This window comes from Danio aesculapii, chromosome 22, assembly GCF_903798145.1.
Source record: "Danio aesculapii chromosome 22, fDanAes4.1, whole genome shotgun sequence".
NCBI lineage: Eukaryota > Metazoa > Chordata > Actinopteri > Cypriniformes > Danionidae > Danio > Danio aesculapii.
Window position 1 is genome coordinate 12,588,416 of NC_079456.1, and position 20,096 is coordinate 12,608,511.

Consider the following 20,096-nt stretch of genomic DNA (forward strand, 5'->3'; position numbering starts at 1 on the left):
AACGAGAATTATTTACATTATTTATTAAATTTCCTATTTATTGTATTTTATTAACGTCTTAGCCCTACCCCAACCATCACAGTAATGTAAAAACAGTTGTACAGAGTAATATTTATGTTATTTATTACCCAATAAATGGTATTTTATTAACGTCTACCCCCACCCCAACCCTAAACTCAACCGTTACAGTAAGGCAAAAACAGTAGTTGTACCGAGTATTATTTATGCTATCTATTAAATTACTTAATAAATTGTATTTTTTAATGCCTACCCCAACCATCGCAGTACTGTAAAAATATTAATTATTGTTATACAGTGTCATAAAAATTGCTGCTACAGTATATTGATGTGCATATCGCACTTCCTGCCGGCCGTATCTGATCAAGACTTTACTGCCAGAATCAGCGTTTTCTGAGTGGTGGTTGCCAGGGCTTTGCTATGGCACCCCTAAGGCATTCTGATTGGCTTTAGTGCACTGCTGGAAGGCTCTGATTGGTTGCTATGTGGTTTCCTATTGGCCCAGGTCCAATAAAAACCTACAATGTGAACTTTAGTGTTTATTTACGATATTTTTGTCCTAACTTTATTAGGAACCAGCCAAAAACATATGAAAATAAACATTAATTCCTCAATTTTCAGTAATAATAATGTAAATAGTGCTCCTTTTCTTGCACAGATCAATCATTTTGTTTCATGAGACCTCAATGTATTGTCAGGTATTAATTGTCTGCCTCTATATGTTATTTTTAATTCTGTATTGATTTACATTTTATGAATCACCAAGGACCATAGTTTCAGCTTAAAAACATCTTTAATGTTCTACAAAAAAACATCACCTACATTTTGGATGACCTGAAGGCGAGTAAATTAATCCCAATTTTATTTTTTGTAATTTGAGTACATACAACCAGTCACAATCTGCCAAGCAGGAAGTACATAAACTGATCAGCTAAAGTGACATTGATACATTTGAATCAAAATGATCTATTTTTTTTTTTCATTTAAACGTCCCATACAGTGCTTTGAAATGTGTATTTTTACTCTATGTTTGACATAATCTCAACTGAAACATGAATAAATGGTGGGAAATAGTGTAGCCCCTCCCCTTTAAATAAAAAAAATAGCCAATAGCATTTTGTTTCATCACTGCTCTGCCAGTGAGAGTGGTTGATATCCTCATATACATCCTAAAAATCAACATTACTGATACTCATTCATCTTCCTTCAGCTTAGTCCCTTTATTCATCAGGGATCGCCACAGCGGAATGAACCGCCAACTATTCCAGCATAAGTTTTACACAGTGGATGCCGTTCCAGCTACAACCCAGTACTGGAAACAGCCATACACTACACAGCCAATTTAGTCTATTCAATTCACCTGTAGTGCATGTCTTTAGATTGTGGGGGAAACGGGAGCACCCGGAGGAAACCCACGCAAACACGGGGAGAACATGCATACTCCACACAGAAACCACCTGGCCAAGCCGGGAGTCAAACCAGCGACCTTCTTGCTGTGAGGCGACAGTGCTAATCACTAAGCCACCATGCTGCCATTACTGATATTAACTTCTAAAAAACTTTATTTTAATATCATAGGACCTTTAAAAGTTGAATTTCTCGCCCAAAGCCAAGAACAACACATTTGACAATGAGAAAACGTGTCACGTCAAAACCGTGACCAGTGGGATTAAACAGGTTAACAGCAAATTTGCTTGTTTGGGTGGACTAGCCAATCCCTTTAAGCCTTCTTGGGGAAAACGGCTAGTCCTAACAGCTTGATTAGCTTTATTAAAGAGGCTGAAGGCGCATGATTAGATGTGTGCATACTCACATTGACTCTGAAGGTCTGCACTGTGTTGTCCAGCAGTAAAACGTTACACTCCACCTGCGCGTGCTGTCTCTCTCTGGCCTCCTCCAACGCTCCCACATCGTAAGATCTGCCAGCAGGCAACCGGAAGCGTGCGGTCATTACGGTCCCCACTCCGTCTGCAAAACACACCGAGGCTAAAGGTCATTTGACCTGCAGTACACATTATTAAGCGGTGTAAAACGCACACACACACTAGCTCATGTGATCCAACAGCAAACATCATTTACAAACATTCAACTGCACTCCACCTAAAAGTTCCGCTATAAATGAGCACGGTAAATGTTTTGTAGATTCCAAGTTCTACTAGCGTGAATGCTAAATATATATAAATACATATCTTTCTTAACAGGCCACTTCGATATTATTAGCCTCTCAACTGAAGACTCTCATAAAGGAATTTGTGGTCAAGGTTGGTGTCAAGATAATTTAGATTCATAAAACTCTTGAAAGGAAACTGCCTGATACGTTTACTTTTTTCCGTGAGCTAACCTGAATTAGCATCTGAAACTGCTCGCCTGTAAGATTGAATGCTTTCATTCAAGGTTTCTTTTTTTCTTTTAAGTGATACTAATCGCTCCGCTCAATGCAAGCGAGGTCATTTTTCCAACAGCTCTCAGATTCCTCAAGACAATCGGTGAGCTTGAGTTCCTCAAAAGATACTTTGTTGCGAACCTATTCATATTCGAAAAGAATGACTGAGGCATTTCAATGACAGAGATAACGCTTTCTACAGTTTCTACTAGAACCGAACACGATGAAATCTTCAAGCAAAAAATTATATTTGCTAGTTCTTGGCTGATGTTGATATTTTCAACGATAAATATCAAGGATAAAAACACAACAAGTATATATTAAGTAGACATTTCAATGTTTAATCATTCAAACATTGTTTTGATCAGAAGTATGCCAAAATATTAACTAATGAGCTAAAAATGCTAATGTTTTTAACGCTAACAGAGTTAATGCTCATTTTGAAGTATCACACGAGAAAGGAGTGATGGAAATGTTGAAAAATAGTTCTTTAGTTCACAAAAACGCTCGCTTGAGGTGGGTTTAGACTTTAGGAAAAGGGTTAATATGAAAAATGGGAGTTGAAAATGCATTTAAAGGAACTCTAAACTAGCGAACATTACACCAACGTCTCCATTACGTTTGCATTGTTTACTGCTGGTTACTAGGTTACCAATACTACAGTAAGCCACTCTAACAAATTGATGAAGACACACTTTATTAACATTTGGAGCTTTTTAGATATTTTTTTGCAAACTTTGAAAAAGATTCGCTTCACATTTTGATGGAAACCCAGCTACTTGCAAACTTCAACACTTTGGTAGTGGGCTAATGTGCATAACTAACATATGCACACAACTACAACGAATAAATATTAAGTAGGGATTTCGATGTTTAATCATTCAAACATTGTTTTGCTGAAAATAATGCCACGAAATATTAACTAATGTGCTAAAAATGCTAATGAATGTTTTTAACGCTAACACAGAACACAGTGTTAATGCTCATTTTGAATTATCCCACAAGAAAGGAGCGATAAAAATGCCAAAAATGTGTTTTTAACGCTCACTTGAGGTGGATTTTCACTTTAGAAAAAAGGGTTAATGCGAATTATGGGAGATGAATATGCATTTGCTAAACAAACTATGACCTAGCGAACACTACACCCAACTGACCAATCAGCTGTATCCATTATGCTTGCCTTGTTTACAGCTGGTTGCTAGGCTACCAATACTATAGTCAGCCGCTCTGACAAACTGATGAAAATACACATAATTCGCATTTGCAAACTTTTCAAAAGATTTGTTTCACTCAGGATATAAAAGCGCCTTCATCAATGCATCAATGGTAAACTTCAATGCTAGCTGGCTAATCCTAACCTAACTGGTCAATCCAAACTCATTGTTTACATGTGTATAATTAGGACAACAACAACAACAAAAAGTTATAGAACACTTTGTTTCTGCGCAAAATGCTGAGAGCACACAAGTGAACTGAGTAACATGCTAGTCAGATATTGTAAGAAATGTTGTAAATGGGCTTTTTTATAACAATGGATAATTAAAGAAGGGTAAATTAATAAATAGACACATAAAAATCACAATGACTTGTCAAGACAACTATTTAATGCTGACGCATGTTTAAACTTAAACTTAAACTAAAATGTTTACATTTTTGTAATTTATCTTTCTTGTAAACAAAAATGTTGTTTTCAATTATATACAATTTTGATCAGTGTAAAATGTAAAACCTAAAATACATGTATGTGACAAAAAGTGGTAAAAAATAATTTCTGGAACTTTACTATGACTGGTTTACAACCTCAAAACACAACACTTATAATAGCATAAAGAGTTAACCAATTGCGTAATTGCGTTTTTATAGAAATTAGCAACAATATTCAATATGAGTCCAAATGAAATATTTTTTTTATGTCTAAAATCATTAGAATTAGGCTGATTATTTTACCAATGATGTCAATAGTAGCCTATTGCAGATTTCAAAGAAAAATCTTAATCTAAGAAAGGACAATATCACAATGAATGATCAAATAATGTAGCCTAGTTTACAGCAAGCATGTTTTTAGTAAGACTGTGCCATCTATCATGTATACCTATAGGTCTGTTATTTTTTTACTAAAGAGGATATATTATTTGAGTTTAGCACTAGAGCTATAGAAACTGCTTATTTCAGTTAATTTTGCCAACCAAAAACCGCCACTCGTTAACCATTACCAGATCATTTTAAATTTTAAATTTAATTTTTTTTTAATTGACGTGCCTATTTTGTGTGACACATTAAACATTGCATTTTAAAATACTGATTTATTTTAACATGCAAACAGCATACAGAACATAACAGAGCATCTTCACGCACCTGCAATGTTTTCAGCAGCATAGAAAAACAGAATAAACTAAATAAAAAAAAACAAAATAAACCCTGCTCTAGATCTTTTTCACTTAAATGACAAATTTAGATTACAAAACAAAAACACTGACTGAATCCTTTTTAAAAACCGGCATAGGCTGTTTGTCCAATCATGTTTAATTCTTCCATCAAATAAAAATAAAAGGCTACCTCAAATAGATCGCTCCACGGAAAATATGCATTTAATTAATGCTTCGCTGTTAGTATTATATTACAAAACCTCTGTCAACATTTTTAATAGAATTCATTAGTTTAAAGATTATGTCTTAATTATGATTATGACTTATTTCCTCTGTGTCACTCGCGGTTCATGCGTGCGCACTGAGTGTAATAAAAGACAATGGCAATAAGCCTTAAGGCTCATATGTTGACTTTTTGTAAAGTATTGGCTACAACATAGCATATAACAATTTTGTTTACATATGATATGGCATTAATTTGCATACATGTTTTTTAAGCTGTAAAATGAAAGCCTCAGTTTGGTGCAGAGTTATCATTATGCAAAAATCAAGAAATCTTTGAATTTGTTTGATTAGTAGATTAGGCTATGTATGCTATTTAAAAATTTATATTATATAAGAACTATTATTAACTGTAATTTTCCAAATGGAAAAAAGGTTGGTTTGTTGGTTGAACACTAAGTATTCAATAGCCTGTCTATTAAGTTTATGACGCGGCTACAGGCAGCACTAGCTTCAGCGCTGGTTTGACAACTCGTCTGTGTCAATCTGTGACCAGAAATATCCTTCTTTCATTTTGCTTCTTTGACAAAATACATCTGTAGGCACGTGTGGTTGCACGTGTTACTATTACTGCATGCGCTTTTCCATTCCAAAAATGCGAGGCGCACCGCACTGCCTTTATTGATGACAAGAAAAAAAGGAGCGCGGTGCTCTTTTTTTATGTCACTAGGAAACGACTGAATCAGCTGAGGCTTATTGTGCGCGAGTGTTGCTGTCAATGTTGTTATAATTGTAATTTTTATAGCATTATGATATTCAAGATTTGTAGTCATACAGCTTTGAATGACTTGAAACAGCGACCACACGTCTCTCATACATCATTAAAAGCTCGCCGTAGTCATCTTGACAACACAAACACTGGCATCACCTCATTTGACTGAAGAATGAAAAAGACGCGACTGAGGTAACATGCTTTTTCCTCTCGAGCGCACATAGTGCGCAACAGCAAAACGTTAGTAAACCATTCAAAAGATGCAAAGATGCTCAGTCTCAACGCAAAAAGCACGTTCGCTGTGATCGGCCCCTTATGCAGCCAAACTTTAAAAATATATAAAACAATATATTTTTTTAATTGTTTAACTGATACCATTACTGGTTACAAACACACCCTTTTGGTTAACGGTTAATCGGTTATTTTGAACATCCCTACTTGGGAGAAAAAAAAGGCACACTATTGGGATCGGAATCGATCGATACTCAGAATTTTGGTATCAAGATCTGATCGGTTCCAAAAAAATAGCATCGGTGCATCCCAAATGACGGCAACTTCATTAATATGCATGATAGCTTTGAAGACTGTTTTTACCTGTTAGAATATTCCGAAAGGCAGCAAGACGCCACGTTGTGTTACAAACCGTAATTAAAACAAGTGGAAGAAGAAGAATTGTTCGGAGATATGGGTCATCAGTGTTGCATTTATAAATGTGCTGCAACAAGTGTTTTTTTTTTCCCGCTATGAGAGTGCAGCTGGACTCATGTGTGGATTACAGTCGTTGGTAAGGAAGTTTGTAAGGAACATTCTTTATCCGGGAGCTTTTTACATCTGGAAATGGTGAAATCCAGATTTGCCACTCGCCTCCTTTAAAAAAAAAAAGACACGGTTACAGTTCATGTTGATTGTCCTGTCGCCACAGATTTGGTAAGTGAGTGATCAGTGTTCTTTGTTTATGTTTATTCAGATGGCAGAGTTAGTTAGTATCGTCAGCAGTACTCCTTCAGTTTTTAAAGACATACCTCAGTCAAAATTATTCAGTTACTAAGTTTACAGTACATTAATATCACTACAATATTATGGGCTGAAAGATCCGCTATAAATGCTGCTTTCTGAATGCAAACATGTAAACACCTTAATCAAACTATTACCGTCGTGTAGGATTTTCACTGCATTTTGTGACAGGGCTTTCTGATGCTACCTACCGAGTGCATCTAATTTACAGACAAATGCGGAGGGTTTATTTCTCCTATTTGGCGTGCGGTATCAAACATTTCAATAAAACAACACTCTTCCAGCAGTTCCTCAGATCCAATATCTCGTTTGTCACAGGGGGCATGCATAAAATGTTCCCGAATGAAAGTGAAAGTGTCATAATGCAGTTAAAGTCGACAAATTAAGAATTTGGCAAATAATTTGATTACTGATGTTTATGTAAACATAGTCACTGTCTTTCTCCCCTGCGTCTGTGTGTTGTTTTGCCTCAGTGTGTACTCGAACTGAAACTTCCCTTTTCATGCAAACCCTTCCCTCTTTCGCCACTCAACACTCCCACCTAAACAAATCTGAACTCACCCACTTTCCTGACTTTTTTCAAACTGGAGGTGTGAAAACACCCTGCTGAGACAGGGGGGTTCATGGCCCTTTAAAGGAGATTTCTCAATATTTATATTTTTTTGAACCCTCAGATTCTACATTTTGTAAATTCAACTACATTTAAGGAATTTTACCATCAAAAACACAAAAACCAAAACAACAAAACTGTAAAAATGAATCTTGAATGAAAAACTCTAGACTCTGCTTTACGCAGTTTACTCTTGATTCTTTAGTGCCAAACCATCCGATGGCCCACCATAGAAATCCAGACTTGAGGCAACCCAATGTTAGGTTTCGTTTCTAGACACCTCATTTTGGACGTTTTCAAAAATATCGAGAGCTAAAGACTTTAGGTTATATTACACCTTTTTAAGATGTATTTTGAGCTTGTCCACTTTCAACCACTTTAAAAGTTTGGTCAAAAACCCATCTGGTTAGAATGCTTTAGACACTCGTTTTAAAACATTCAAACAACCAATCTATGGCTCTACAAACCCCCAGTCTTGAGTCATTGTTTATCATAATATGACTAATGTTGTTCATTTACATAATTTTCCTCTGCACTTTAACCACAACATGAAAGAAAACAATGATTACTGGCCACAGTGCAGCTCACGGGGAGCAGGTTATGAGCTTACGCGATGTCGTATACAAAGTCTCTTTCCAGGAACACTGGCTTAACACATTCGCAGCGCTTTGACTGGTGCTAAGGTCGAGTAAGATGGTGACTACCATTCACTAGCATGTAAAAGCCACAGTTACTGGAACACCACAGTCACCTGAAAAACCTAATGGGGTTCAAACAACACCTAATTGGACCCCGTTGAGTTTCTTTTTAAAGGACAGTAAACATGGTTTTTCAACATGCCTTATTTTGAGTTTCAAAGAAAATTAGAGGACGTTTATTGAAAATATACTAACATTGCGATATTTTTGTTTCTTTTGCGATATACATTGAACAGCTATATTTGGAAAGAATTCATATTTCAGTGATTTTGTGGCGAGTTTTTGTTTGTTTGTGTTTAACGCCATGCCAGCTTCTATGTATTTTTTATGGCAAGAAAAAGTAAACTAGAGTATACTATTAAAAGTATACAAAAAGTATAAATTAAATGGATTTTCTCACATAATTTATAATAATTAAAGCTTTTCTTACATAAAGCCAACACAATCGGATGAAATAATCGGATAATGCTTGATTGATAGATAAAATGCTTTTACAAATATGGTTTTGTAGAAAGTCCATATATACACAAATAAAGTGCTTTAGGCTATGCAATTCATCAAAATTCACTTTCGATTTAGATTTTTTTTCAATTTCTCGAATCTCGAATCAATTTCTCATTTTTTTCGAATTTCTTCCAATGATTACAAATAAAAATATTCTGCCCCATTTCCAGCAGCTCGAATTTGTTCCTCTGCATATCAATATTTCACGTGAAAAATCAGTCAAATCCTGTAATGTGACTTTTGTAGCATGGGACATGTTTGATTTATTGAAGTGTACTAGATTTATTCACGTTTTTTTTAAAAGCTTTTTTAAAAACTCTGGTAAAGATAGAGCAGAAGTCACTTGTAGAGTCTTTTTTTAGCCTATTCTGCACAATTAAATAGACAAAAATACACAAAAATGTGCCAAAATCCTGGTTTGATATGTAATAAATGAACATAAACAGTTGAGAATAAAATGCATGTGTAACAGTATATTAGATCCGTGCAGCTTTTAAAGTGATATATTCCTGCTGCCGACTGTGCTTATCATAACTAATAATCAAACAACAAAGAAAATAAAAAAATAAAAGAAAAAATCACTCACTGCACTTGACTGAATGATTATGTATCTTTAATATGAAACAAATCAAGTTTAATTCTTACAGTGAAGACTATGCTTAAAGCAGTTTTCATTTGTTTCATGTCTGCTGTTTTAATGAGAATCATTATTAATCAACATTGAGAAAAATGTTTCATATTATGGCTCACGGATAATCGTTTTTAATGATCGCGATTACAATATTGACCAAAACTCCACAATAAGGCTTCACTAGTTAATGTATTAATTTAGTTAACGCATTAATTAACATGAACAAAGCATGAACAATACTTCTGCAGCATGATAGCTCAGTTACTAATCCATTATTAAATCCCAAATTTATGCTTGTTAATGCTAGATTATACACTGTGCGTTAACATGAACTAACAACAAACAACTTTGTTAGCACTAACTTCTGTTTTTTAAGGGGTTTTTAACTTTCTTGTTATAGGAGAGCAGAGATTATAGACAGGAAAGTGTGGGAAGCAGAGGGGAAGTCGAGCTGGGAATCGAACTTGTATCACCGTTAACATCGTAGTGATATGTGTTGATGCACTAATGTTAACAAAAATAAATACCATACTGTTCATTGTTAGTTCATGTCAGTAAATACAGTCTCAAACATTACAACCCTTTTGTAAAGTGTTACCAAATATTTAATCTTTTTCAAAACTACAAATTAGGGCTGCACAATATTGTAAAAATCTTACAATGCGATATTTTTTGTTCTGCGATATACATATTGCGATATGAATACAATTTCACTGGATTAGTTAAATAACTGTATGGAAAGAATTTATCATTTTAGATTGATCAGGACGATTCTGTACGAAAGTGCGTATGAATAAAATGTAGGAAACAATCTACAAGCATAGATAAACTCAATAAAGAAAAATATACAAATGAAATAAACAGTGTTTGTTTTCCTAAGAGTCAAAATTAGGACTGGGCCGATAAACAATATTATATCGAATTGTGATCAAATTTGTTATTAACATTGATAAGCTCTGGACCTTTTTTTACTCTATATTGATCTAAGAGCCAATCACACAGCAGAAATGTGCAACAATGGGAATCTAAAAGTGTGTTGATATTAGAGATGTACAGAGTTTTCGGCCACCGAAAATTTATCAGCCGAAAATATGTTATTCCACTTAACGGACCCTCTCATTTTTGTGGCTTCAATCATTGTTGGGATACTCTTTTAAATCTGGAAGCGTTAACAACTTATATCGAAATATATAACGATATCATTCAATATGAAAAATAATAGTCGAGATTGGATCTTTGGCATATCGCCCAGCCCTAGTCGAAATGTAGTCAGTTATAGTCTTCATTTTATGAACAATTTAATAAAACTAATCGTTATTAATTTTTCATAGTTACAAACAGTAAATATTCTCATGCCTGAATGCTTTTAAAAATCCTCACACAGTCACAGGCCTCAAAAAACAATATTGTGTACTTGCGATGAGATCACATTGCGATATCGATGCTGAAACGATATTGTGCAGCCCTACTACAAAAAAAAAGTATAAAAACAGTACAAAATAACACTTGAAACGCTTACACAGCCACAGGCCTTAATAATACAAGCAACTGATAAACATTCACACCAATATACAGTAGTTAAACTTACCAATGACTCCACAAATCATGTGAACTGTGGTGAAGGTCAACTACAAACCCAGCTCAACATTAAAAATCCCACGAACACGACTATTACAGATACACACGTTGCGATGTCAGTGTCGATACTACATATTGTGCACTAAATGATCACGCTTTCATCAATATTACTATTTTACAAACTAATAAAACAAATAATAACTATTCCCCTAAAGTCCTTTGAAATGACATGCGGATCAGTTATCATTCACAGTTACTTGCATGGTTTTTCTAAAAAAAAAGATGCACCTAAGTTTCTTTACATATGTACCAAACAAGCTCTCAACACTAAAAGTGGCAGCTGTGTAAACAACAGGGGGTCAGAGTTCATGACCTTAAGGAACAAACATACAACCTTTCAATGCAGTCAGAGCCACACATTTAAACTCCAACATCCAACTGATTACTATCATGAATACGTGACACAATTTACACGGAATGGTACTGTCAGACAAAATGTGCCATCAATAACAAGCGAACCTGAGCATACTTGAACCCTTTGACTAAATTTACATCCTTTTAAACAAATCACATCACTGTTTAAGATCTTATGATCACTGTTAAGATGGCGCCTGTGAAATAAAGATGATTTGAGATATAAAAACCTCAAAGATTTTAATTGTAAGAGCTCAAAAACCACACATCGCTCCTATAAATAACTTTCATATCTGATAGTTACATCAGCGCAGCTTTCTTTGTCCTGCGTGTCAATGCAGAAAGGATAATCTCTTTGTATAACTTGGCAATAAATGTGTGTGTTTGAGAAAGTGTGTGTGGTGGAACGTTTCTCTTCTGTAGAAGTTTCCCCGGATGCCATCGAATACCACAAACACCGAAACTCTTACAATTTTCCACTGAGCGGGGTTCAGACCACCAACACCAACATAAGATCACAGTCTGTGAGGTTACAAAATGAGTTTACCCCCACCCCAAAAAAATAATGTCTGGGTCAGCCTCCTCAAACCAAATCCTGGATAACATTTCCATTTGTGCCTCTAGTGTCATCATAACCTATATAACAAAATCATCATAGGGATTCTGTGAGCATGAAGTGAAGAATCCATTATTAAAGGAATAGTTCACCCAAAACTGAAAACATCAGTCATCAGTTACTCGCCTTTTACATGTTAAAAGCCTGTTTGACTTCCTTTCATCACACAAAAGAAGATATTTTGAAGAATGCTGGAAACCGGTGACCAATGATTTCCATAGTGTTTGTTTTTCCTACAATGAAAGTCAATGGTTACCGTTTTTTTTTTAAAGCTTTTTTCAAAACATTCACAGAATATAGGTTTGGAATCCCTTGAGGTTGAATAAATGAGTCATTTTTGGGGTTAACTATCCTTTTCATTATTAATTGACAATATGTCAATAACGGTACCATAAATGGTATGAAAATTAAAACAATATTTTGAACATAATGTGTCCGTTTGTTGGCATAAAATTAAAACAACACTTTGAACATAATGAAGTAGTTTGTTGCCATTTATACATTTACCAAATTGTCAATATTTGAATTCAATTCAGTTTTTTTTTCATTATTATAAGGACATTTTTACAAGTAAACGTTGAAGCAGTTGCAGATGTTTTTAAATGGTTTTACTTTAGGAACCAGATGTACTGGATGTCAAGTGGCAGCCCAAAACAGTACAGGCAAGACATTATAAGTAACACTTTTAAATAATTGCAAGAATTTAATATCAATTTGCTGCCGAAAATATTTTAAAATATACAGATGGAGCTGACTATTCAAAATTTACAAGTATAATTGCAAACATTAAACATTTTTTTAAAAATTGCTTGCATGTTTGAAGGAACACTCATTTTTTTGAGGGAAATAGGCTTATTTTACAAATCCCCATAAGAAAAAACTGTTACCATTTTAATCCATTCAGCCAATCTCTGGGTCAGGCAGGAGCACTTTTAGCTTAGCATAGATCACTGAATCGAATTAGACCATTAGCATCTCATTTAAGATTAAAAAAGAAAATGTTTCAATAATTTTGCTGTTTAAAGCTAGCCTTTTCTGTAGTTTCATTGTGTACTAAGACTGAAGGAAAATGAAAAGTTGCTATTTTCCATAGGAACTATACTCTCATTCCAGAATAATTATCAAGGGACTGCCATACCATCATCATTGTGCATGCTGCTGGCATGGTATGGCAACAAAGTCCCTTGATTAGGGCTGCACGATTAATCAAAAAAAAGATCTCGATCACGATTCGACCCTACACACAATCTTAATTCAGCTTTTCTACGATCCAATTATATTTTCAAGGTCTGGAGAGAAGCTTATAGTCGCACAAGTCTTCACAGTAACATGAGCACCCTCAAATGGCGTTAACAGTGTCACATCCTGTATTTATAAGATATAATTCACCCAGAAATGTAATTTCTGTCTTCATGTAATGATGTATTTGCGGCCGCGAAATCACACGTGAGATGACCACGAGCTACCGAGAACGCGCACGGGTGGATGCAACATGCCAATGACGGCTACCTTTGTGAACAGAACCTGCATAGGCTGTGAATAACAAGTTGTAAGTAACGTTCAGTTTGTTGCACAGAGCGATCGTTTGAGAGCCGCGCTGAAAGAATGATTTGCATGTGTGTGTTTTTTAATCACAGTGATGGCAGCAGGAAGTGAAAATAAAACTGGCCGCACATCATTTAAATGATCATATCTCATTTTACAGTTATGATAATGACAAGCATTTGATATGTTTTTTCTTTAGCTAACACACAGTGTTGTGCATGAAAATAAAAGTTTTACAGTGTCAGTATAGCTAGCTTATATAATGTTGAATATAATGCAAGAAGAAATCTGATAATGACAAATGTCTGATTTTACCAGTGGAAACAAATGGTCTAATAATGTTGTCAATGACAAATGACAAGCATATATCTCAAACATAATAATTATGAATAGTTGTATTCTGATGTCATTTTACTGTGAATTAACAAACAGAACATATTGAAAGTCTGTTCAAGTCCACCATAATGACTGTACAAAATTTAGCATTTTAAGCAACAGTAGACCTACACATAGGCCTAATATTATTATTGCTGTATTACCATATCATACCATGTCACTTTAGAATTATAAGGTTCTATCTGACATTTTTGTCAAAATTGAGTTATTGACATTCTTATCAAATGAAAAATGTTTACATTAAGACTTTTAAAAAAAAAAACAAATGTTGCACATATACTGTTTGCTTATTGAAGCACTTATATCTCAAAATCATTTAGAACGAATCATTCAGATAGAACCTTATCATTTCAAGGTGACGGTGTTTGAGAATTAACAATAATAATAGCCTAGTCATATTAACCTTTATTTTACATCCTTTATTTTACGTCTAAAGAATCGTGAGAAAGAATCGTGATCTTGATTTGAAGCAAAAAAAAAAATAAATCGTGATTCACATTTTAGCCAGAATCGTGCAGCCTTACCTTTGATTATTATGCTTCAATGAGAGAATTCTTCCTAACCATATTGCCCTAGAAGACAGCAACTTTACTTCCTACATAGTGAAAAGGGAAAAGATAACTGCCAAATTTACCCCAGAACAAAATTCCAACATCATTTACTCACCCTGGACTTGTTTCAAACTAGTTTATGTTTTTTAAGAAGTATTTGTTTTTCCTTCTGTGAATGTCAATGGTTGCTGGTTTGCATCTTCAAAAGTAACTTCATTTGTTTGGAACAAGTCAAGAGTGAGTAAATGATGAAAGAACTTTCATCTTTGGTTAAACAATCCCTTTAAGGACACACAATGTAATCTTCGCCACTAGAGGGAGCGTATTCACAACAAACAAATGCGTATTTTGATGGAAACAGCTGAGCTTTTATTATGCCACAATTAACAGCTTCTAGTGCACTTACGATCATGTGGAGAAGAAGCAGCGCAGTTTTATTATACTAAATACATGTTAGAGTTGTTATAATGCTGCTCTGTGCAGTCTAATGAAACGCAATATATTTAAAGCATCTTTCTTCACTTTTTGGGGATATTGATGGTGTGTGACCAATTCAATTGGAAAAATCAATCGAACATTCTTCAAAACATCTGGCATAAATATAAATACATGCCTCAACAAAATATTTAACATTATTCTTTTGCATATTTTATTGGATATTATTATTGAATACATATTGTGCCTTTAATGCAATACAATTAATAATTAGCCATTCTTTTACACTACTAAAATGTTTGCTTGCAAACATCCAATGCAGATTGTCCACTTGAGAAATCACATGCTTACTTAAAATGTAGGAGTATTTTTATGTACAACTGCATTCATCCCAAGAGTATGATTTGTAACCCTCAAACAAACCCATCTGAGAACCACTGAGCTAGAAGATGAGAAGACAAAGATGCTAACTGACCAACAGGCTGCCATTCATTCATTCACGCATGCAACACATGATCCATCCAAGTTACCTATTACACCTGAACCAAAGCCAACCCCTTTGTCAGGGGTTACTGGTTTGCAACAGTCTTCAAAGTAACTTAATTTGTTTGGAACAAGTCAAGGGTGAGTAAATGGTGACAGAACTTTCATTTTTAGGCGAGCAATCTCTTTAAAGACACATTATGTAATTATCGCCACTAGAGGGAGCCAAACAAATGCGTATATTGATGGAAACAGCTGAGCTTTTATTATGCCCCATAGTGCACAGCACTGCTTTGCTATTCTAAATACATTTTAGGGTTGTTATAATGCTGCTCCGTGCAGTCTAATAAATCACACAACATATTGAAAGCATTTTGTTTTGGTATTCCATAAAATCAAATCGGAAATTGAGGGAAATAAATAAATAAATAAATAAATAAATAAATAAATAAATAAATAAATAAATAAATAAATAAAATAAAATATTCTTCAAAATATCTGGAATAAATGTAAATAGTTGCATCAGCAAAATATGCAACACTATTCTAGTGTTTTTTGGATATTTTGAGTTATTAGTGACATAATGTGCCTTTAATGCAATATAATTAATAATTAGTGGCTTTTTATTCATTCTTTCATTTTCTTTTCGGCTTAGTCCCTTTATTAATCCGGGGTCGCCACAGCAGAATGAACTGCCAACTTATCCAGTACAGCCACAACCCTTCTCTGGTAAACATCCATACACACTCACCCCCGCTCATACACTACGCACAATTTAGCCTACCCAATTCACCTGTACCACATGTCTTTGGACTGTGGGGGAAATCGGAGCACCCGGAGGAAACCCACGCTAACGCAATGAGAACATGCAAACTTCACACAGAAACACCAACCGACTCAGCCGAGGCTCGAACCGGCGACCTTCTTGCTGTGAGGCGACAACACTACCTACTGTGCCACTGCATCGCCCTAGTGGCTTTTCACTTTAACTAAAATGTTTGCTTGTAAATGTCCAATGCAGATTGTGCACTTGAGGAAATCACTTGCTTACTTAAAATGTAGAATGTACAATTGCATACCAAAAATATGCCTCTTAAACCTCAAACAAACCCAGCTGAGGACCACTGAGCTAGAAGATGAGAAGACAAAGATGCTAACAGACCAACAGGCTGCCATTCATCCATCTATACATTCATTAATTTTTGGGTGTGCACTCCCTTTAAAGACATTATATTATTTTCACCACTAGAGGGAGCACATTTACAACAAACAAATGCGTATTTTTATGGAAACAGCTGAGCTTTTATTATGCCACATAGCGCACAGCTTCCGATGCACTAATGATCACATGGAGAAGAAGAAGCGCCGTTTTACTATACTAAATGCATTTTAGAGTTATTATAATGCTGCTCTGTGCAGTCTAATAAAACACACAACATATTTAAAGCATCTTGTTTTCTTTTTTGGGGGAAAATTGATGTCGTGTGACCAATTAAATTGCAAAAATACATCGAACTTTCTTCAAAACATCTAGGAAAAATGTGAATACATTAGTCAGCAAAACAAATAACACTATTTTAGTGTATTTTTGGATATTTTATTGACATATTCTGCCAACATAATTAATAATTAGTGCTATAAATAACAATTCTACAATGTAATTATTTTACACAACTAAAATGTTTGCTTGTAAATGTCCACTGCAAGTGGTCCACTTGAGAAACCACATGCTTACTTAAAATGTAGGAGTATTTTTATGTACAACTGCATTCATACCAAAACTATGATTTGTAAACCTCAAACAAACACAGCTAAGAACCAATGAGCTCGAAGACGAGAAGACAAAGATGCTAACAGACCAACAGGCTGCCATTCATTCATCCATTCATTCATTCTCGTAAGACATGATCCATCCAAGTTACCCAATATATCTGAACCAAAGCCAATCCCACTGCAGTAAAAAAACATTTCACAAAAATAACCATTGACTTCACAGTATTTGTTTTTCCTACCCTTTCAGTGGTTACTGGTTTGCAACAGTCTTCAAAGTAACTTCATTAGTTGGGAACAAGCCAAGAGTGAGTAAATAATGACAGAACTTTCATCTTTGGTTGAACAATCTCTTTAAGGACGCACTGCGTAATTTTTGCCACTAGAGGGAGCATATTCACAACAAACAAATGCGTATTTTTATGGAAACAGCTGAGCTTTTATTATGCTATATCCGATGCACTCATGATCACGTGGAGAAAAAGCAGCGCTGTTTTACTATACTAAATACATTTTAGAGTTATTATAATGCTGCTCTGTGCAGTCTAATGAAATGCACAACATATTTACAGCATCTTGTTTCCCTTTTTGGGGGGAAACTGATGGCGTGTGATCAATTAAATTGCAAAAATCAAACGAACTTTCTTCAAAGCATCTAGGATTAATGTAAATACATTAGGCAGCAAAAAATATACAATTTTTATGGGTTTTTTTTTTGATATTTTATTGACATATTCCACCAATATAATTAATAATTAGTGGTATAAATAACAATTATATAATGTAATTATTTTACACTACTAAAATGTTTGCTTGCAAATGTTCAATGCAGATCGTCTACCTGACAAAATCACATGCTTTTTTAAAATGTAGGAGTATTTTTATGTGCAATTGCATTCATACCAAGAATATGACTTGCAACCCTCAAACAAACCCAGCTGAGAAGCACTGAGCTAGAAGATGAGAAGACAAAGATGCTAACAGACCAACAGGCTGCCATTCATTCATCCATCCATCCATTCATGCACGCAACACATGATCCATCCAAGTTACCTATTACACCTGAACCAAAGCCGACCCCTCTGCAGTACAAAAACATTTCACAAAAATAACACAGTCGCACAAAACACCCCTTTTTTTTTCATTTGGGATGAAACAGGTGCATGTGAAGAACACTGGCATTACAGTCTGCTGAAGAATGCGCACTCACACACACGCACTCACACACCAGGGGGGACAGAACAGGAGATGATGTCACCGACTCAACCAGGGGAGATGCGTAGTGCCCAGAAAACAATTAAAACAAACCTTTACGGGTGACACATTGCACCAATATAAGGATCCCCACAGCATGCGAGCAGATTATTGGCATGCAGAGGATGAAGGCTGGGGGTTATGTAATAAAACACGGCACAATGGGAAGCAAAGCCGAGACGTACAGATGTGACATAAAGCTTAAATAAACGCACATAATGCATCTCAGCTGAAGGATCTGGAAAAGAGGCCACCGAGAGGGTTGCCAGGTCTCAAGAAAAGAAAAGAAACACACTGTGCGTGCAATCTATGTTTGCCCGGCCGCTCAAATCAGCGCATTTGGACATCATATGGATGGATTATCGTGACAAGCAGAAATTAAACCACGAGTGTTACATAAAGGCATTTATGCAGCAACCTGTCCCTTAAAAAATCAGCTTGCAAGGTGAACGCACGCTTGCCCGTGCATCTTTTCAGGGATCTGGGAAGCTTGCATTGGCTGGATTGGTTGCTATGCAATAGGATAAAAAAGGAAGACGGGGTATGCATGCATGCACGGTGACACAAATACTGAAATACACGCGTAACGCGCGCTTACCTTCATAAACAGGTCTAGGAGAGTCCAGTGAATTGAAGATGATCTTGAATTATGATGAAAGGAGGATAGGAGGAGGAGGAAGAGGAGGTGGAGGGGGGGAGAGGACAAAACAGCAGCTCATCTGCAGGAAAAGAACCACATTGCTGTAGGTGTTCACATTACATTCGATTCAAGGGGGCCTCTGGCATTATAATTCCGCGCAAAATCAAAAGTGGCAAACGCGTTCCTGGGTGCTTGTTCTTGGGTGCGGCGCATTGAATGAACGCGGTTGCAGTCGTCTCCGTGGCTGCTGCTGGCCGGGTTTAGCTCTATAATCCTGCATATGTCTCTCTCTGTATTGCTGCTACTGGCTGCTGCGGCTGCAACGTGCAGCGTTAACATGGCGCAACCGCTTACGCCCCGCCCACACTCTCATAGGTCTGACGTGGGGGCGTGGCCGAGGGGCGGAGGCGGGGTTTTTGGAGACGATGCACAGATACTTATGTTCGGCTCTCGCTCGCGGAGGGATAGATAGATAGATAGATAGATAGATAGATAGATAGATAGATAGATAGATAGATAGATAGATAGATAGATAGATAGATAGATAGATAGATAGATAGATAGATAGATAGATAGATAGATAGATAGATAGATAGATAGATAGATAGATAGATAGATAGATAGATAGATAGATAGGACAAAACTGAATTTATAAAGACAGACAGAAAGACTAATAAATAGAAATAAAGGTAAACAGACAGACCAACACTTTTTAGACAGGCAGACAACAGACAAATTAATAGATAGACTGAGAGATAGATTTATAAAGACAAACAGACTTATAGACAGAAAGGTAGATAGATAGAGAATTTAGACAGACAGACAGAAAGACAGACAGACAAACAGACAGACAAAAAAATGTATTACACCCAAGTAGCAATGAATTCTGGCCCAGATTTGGCATAAAGTTGCCACAGCAGGCATTCGACTGGCACTGGCACACAGCATGTGGGCCAAACATGCTTTATGGGTTTATCAAATTCATTGTCGTCATGACACACCAACATACCTGACCCAGTTCAGGCCCAATTATCGGTTGTTAACTTGGCTGAGACTTGGCCCAAATATGGTTTATTGTTTGGCCCTTGTATGGAAGCCAGACTTGGTCCAATCACAGTAGTTCACTGCGGCATGTGGGCCAAGCAAAAGCTAATTGTGTAGGCCAGATCAGGGCCAGAGAAATTTTGCAATGTGGG

At 35.8% G+C, this 20,096-nt stretch overlaps 1 protein-coding gene across 2 annotated transcripts in view; it reads right to left on the minus strand.

Annotated features, from left to right (window-relative positions):
- The window catches only part of ptpn4b (protein tyrosine phosphatase non-receptor type 4b), a 64,480-nt gene extending 45,285 nt beyond the window's left edge, over window positions 1–19,195 (minus strand). For both annotated transcript variants that reach the window (XM_056447864.1, XM_056447863.1), the window contains exons 1-2: window positions 18,859–19,195; window positions 1,832–1,986 (exon numbers count right to left, since the gene is read on the minus strand). In XM_056447864.1, the coding sequence (XP_056303839.1) occupies window positions 1,832–1,969 (138 nt within the window). In that variant the 5' untranslated portion in view covers window positions 1,970–1,986; window positions 18,859–19,195. The remainder of the gene's footprint in view (window positions 1–1,831; window positions 1,987–18,858) is intronic.
- Window positions 19,196–20,096: the final 901 nt, after the last annotated feature.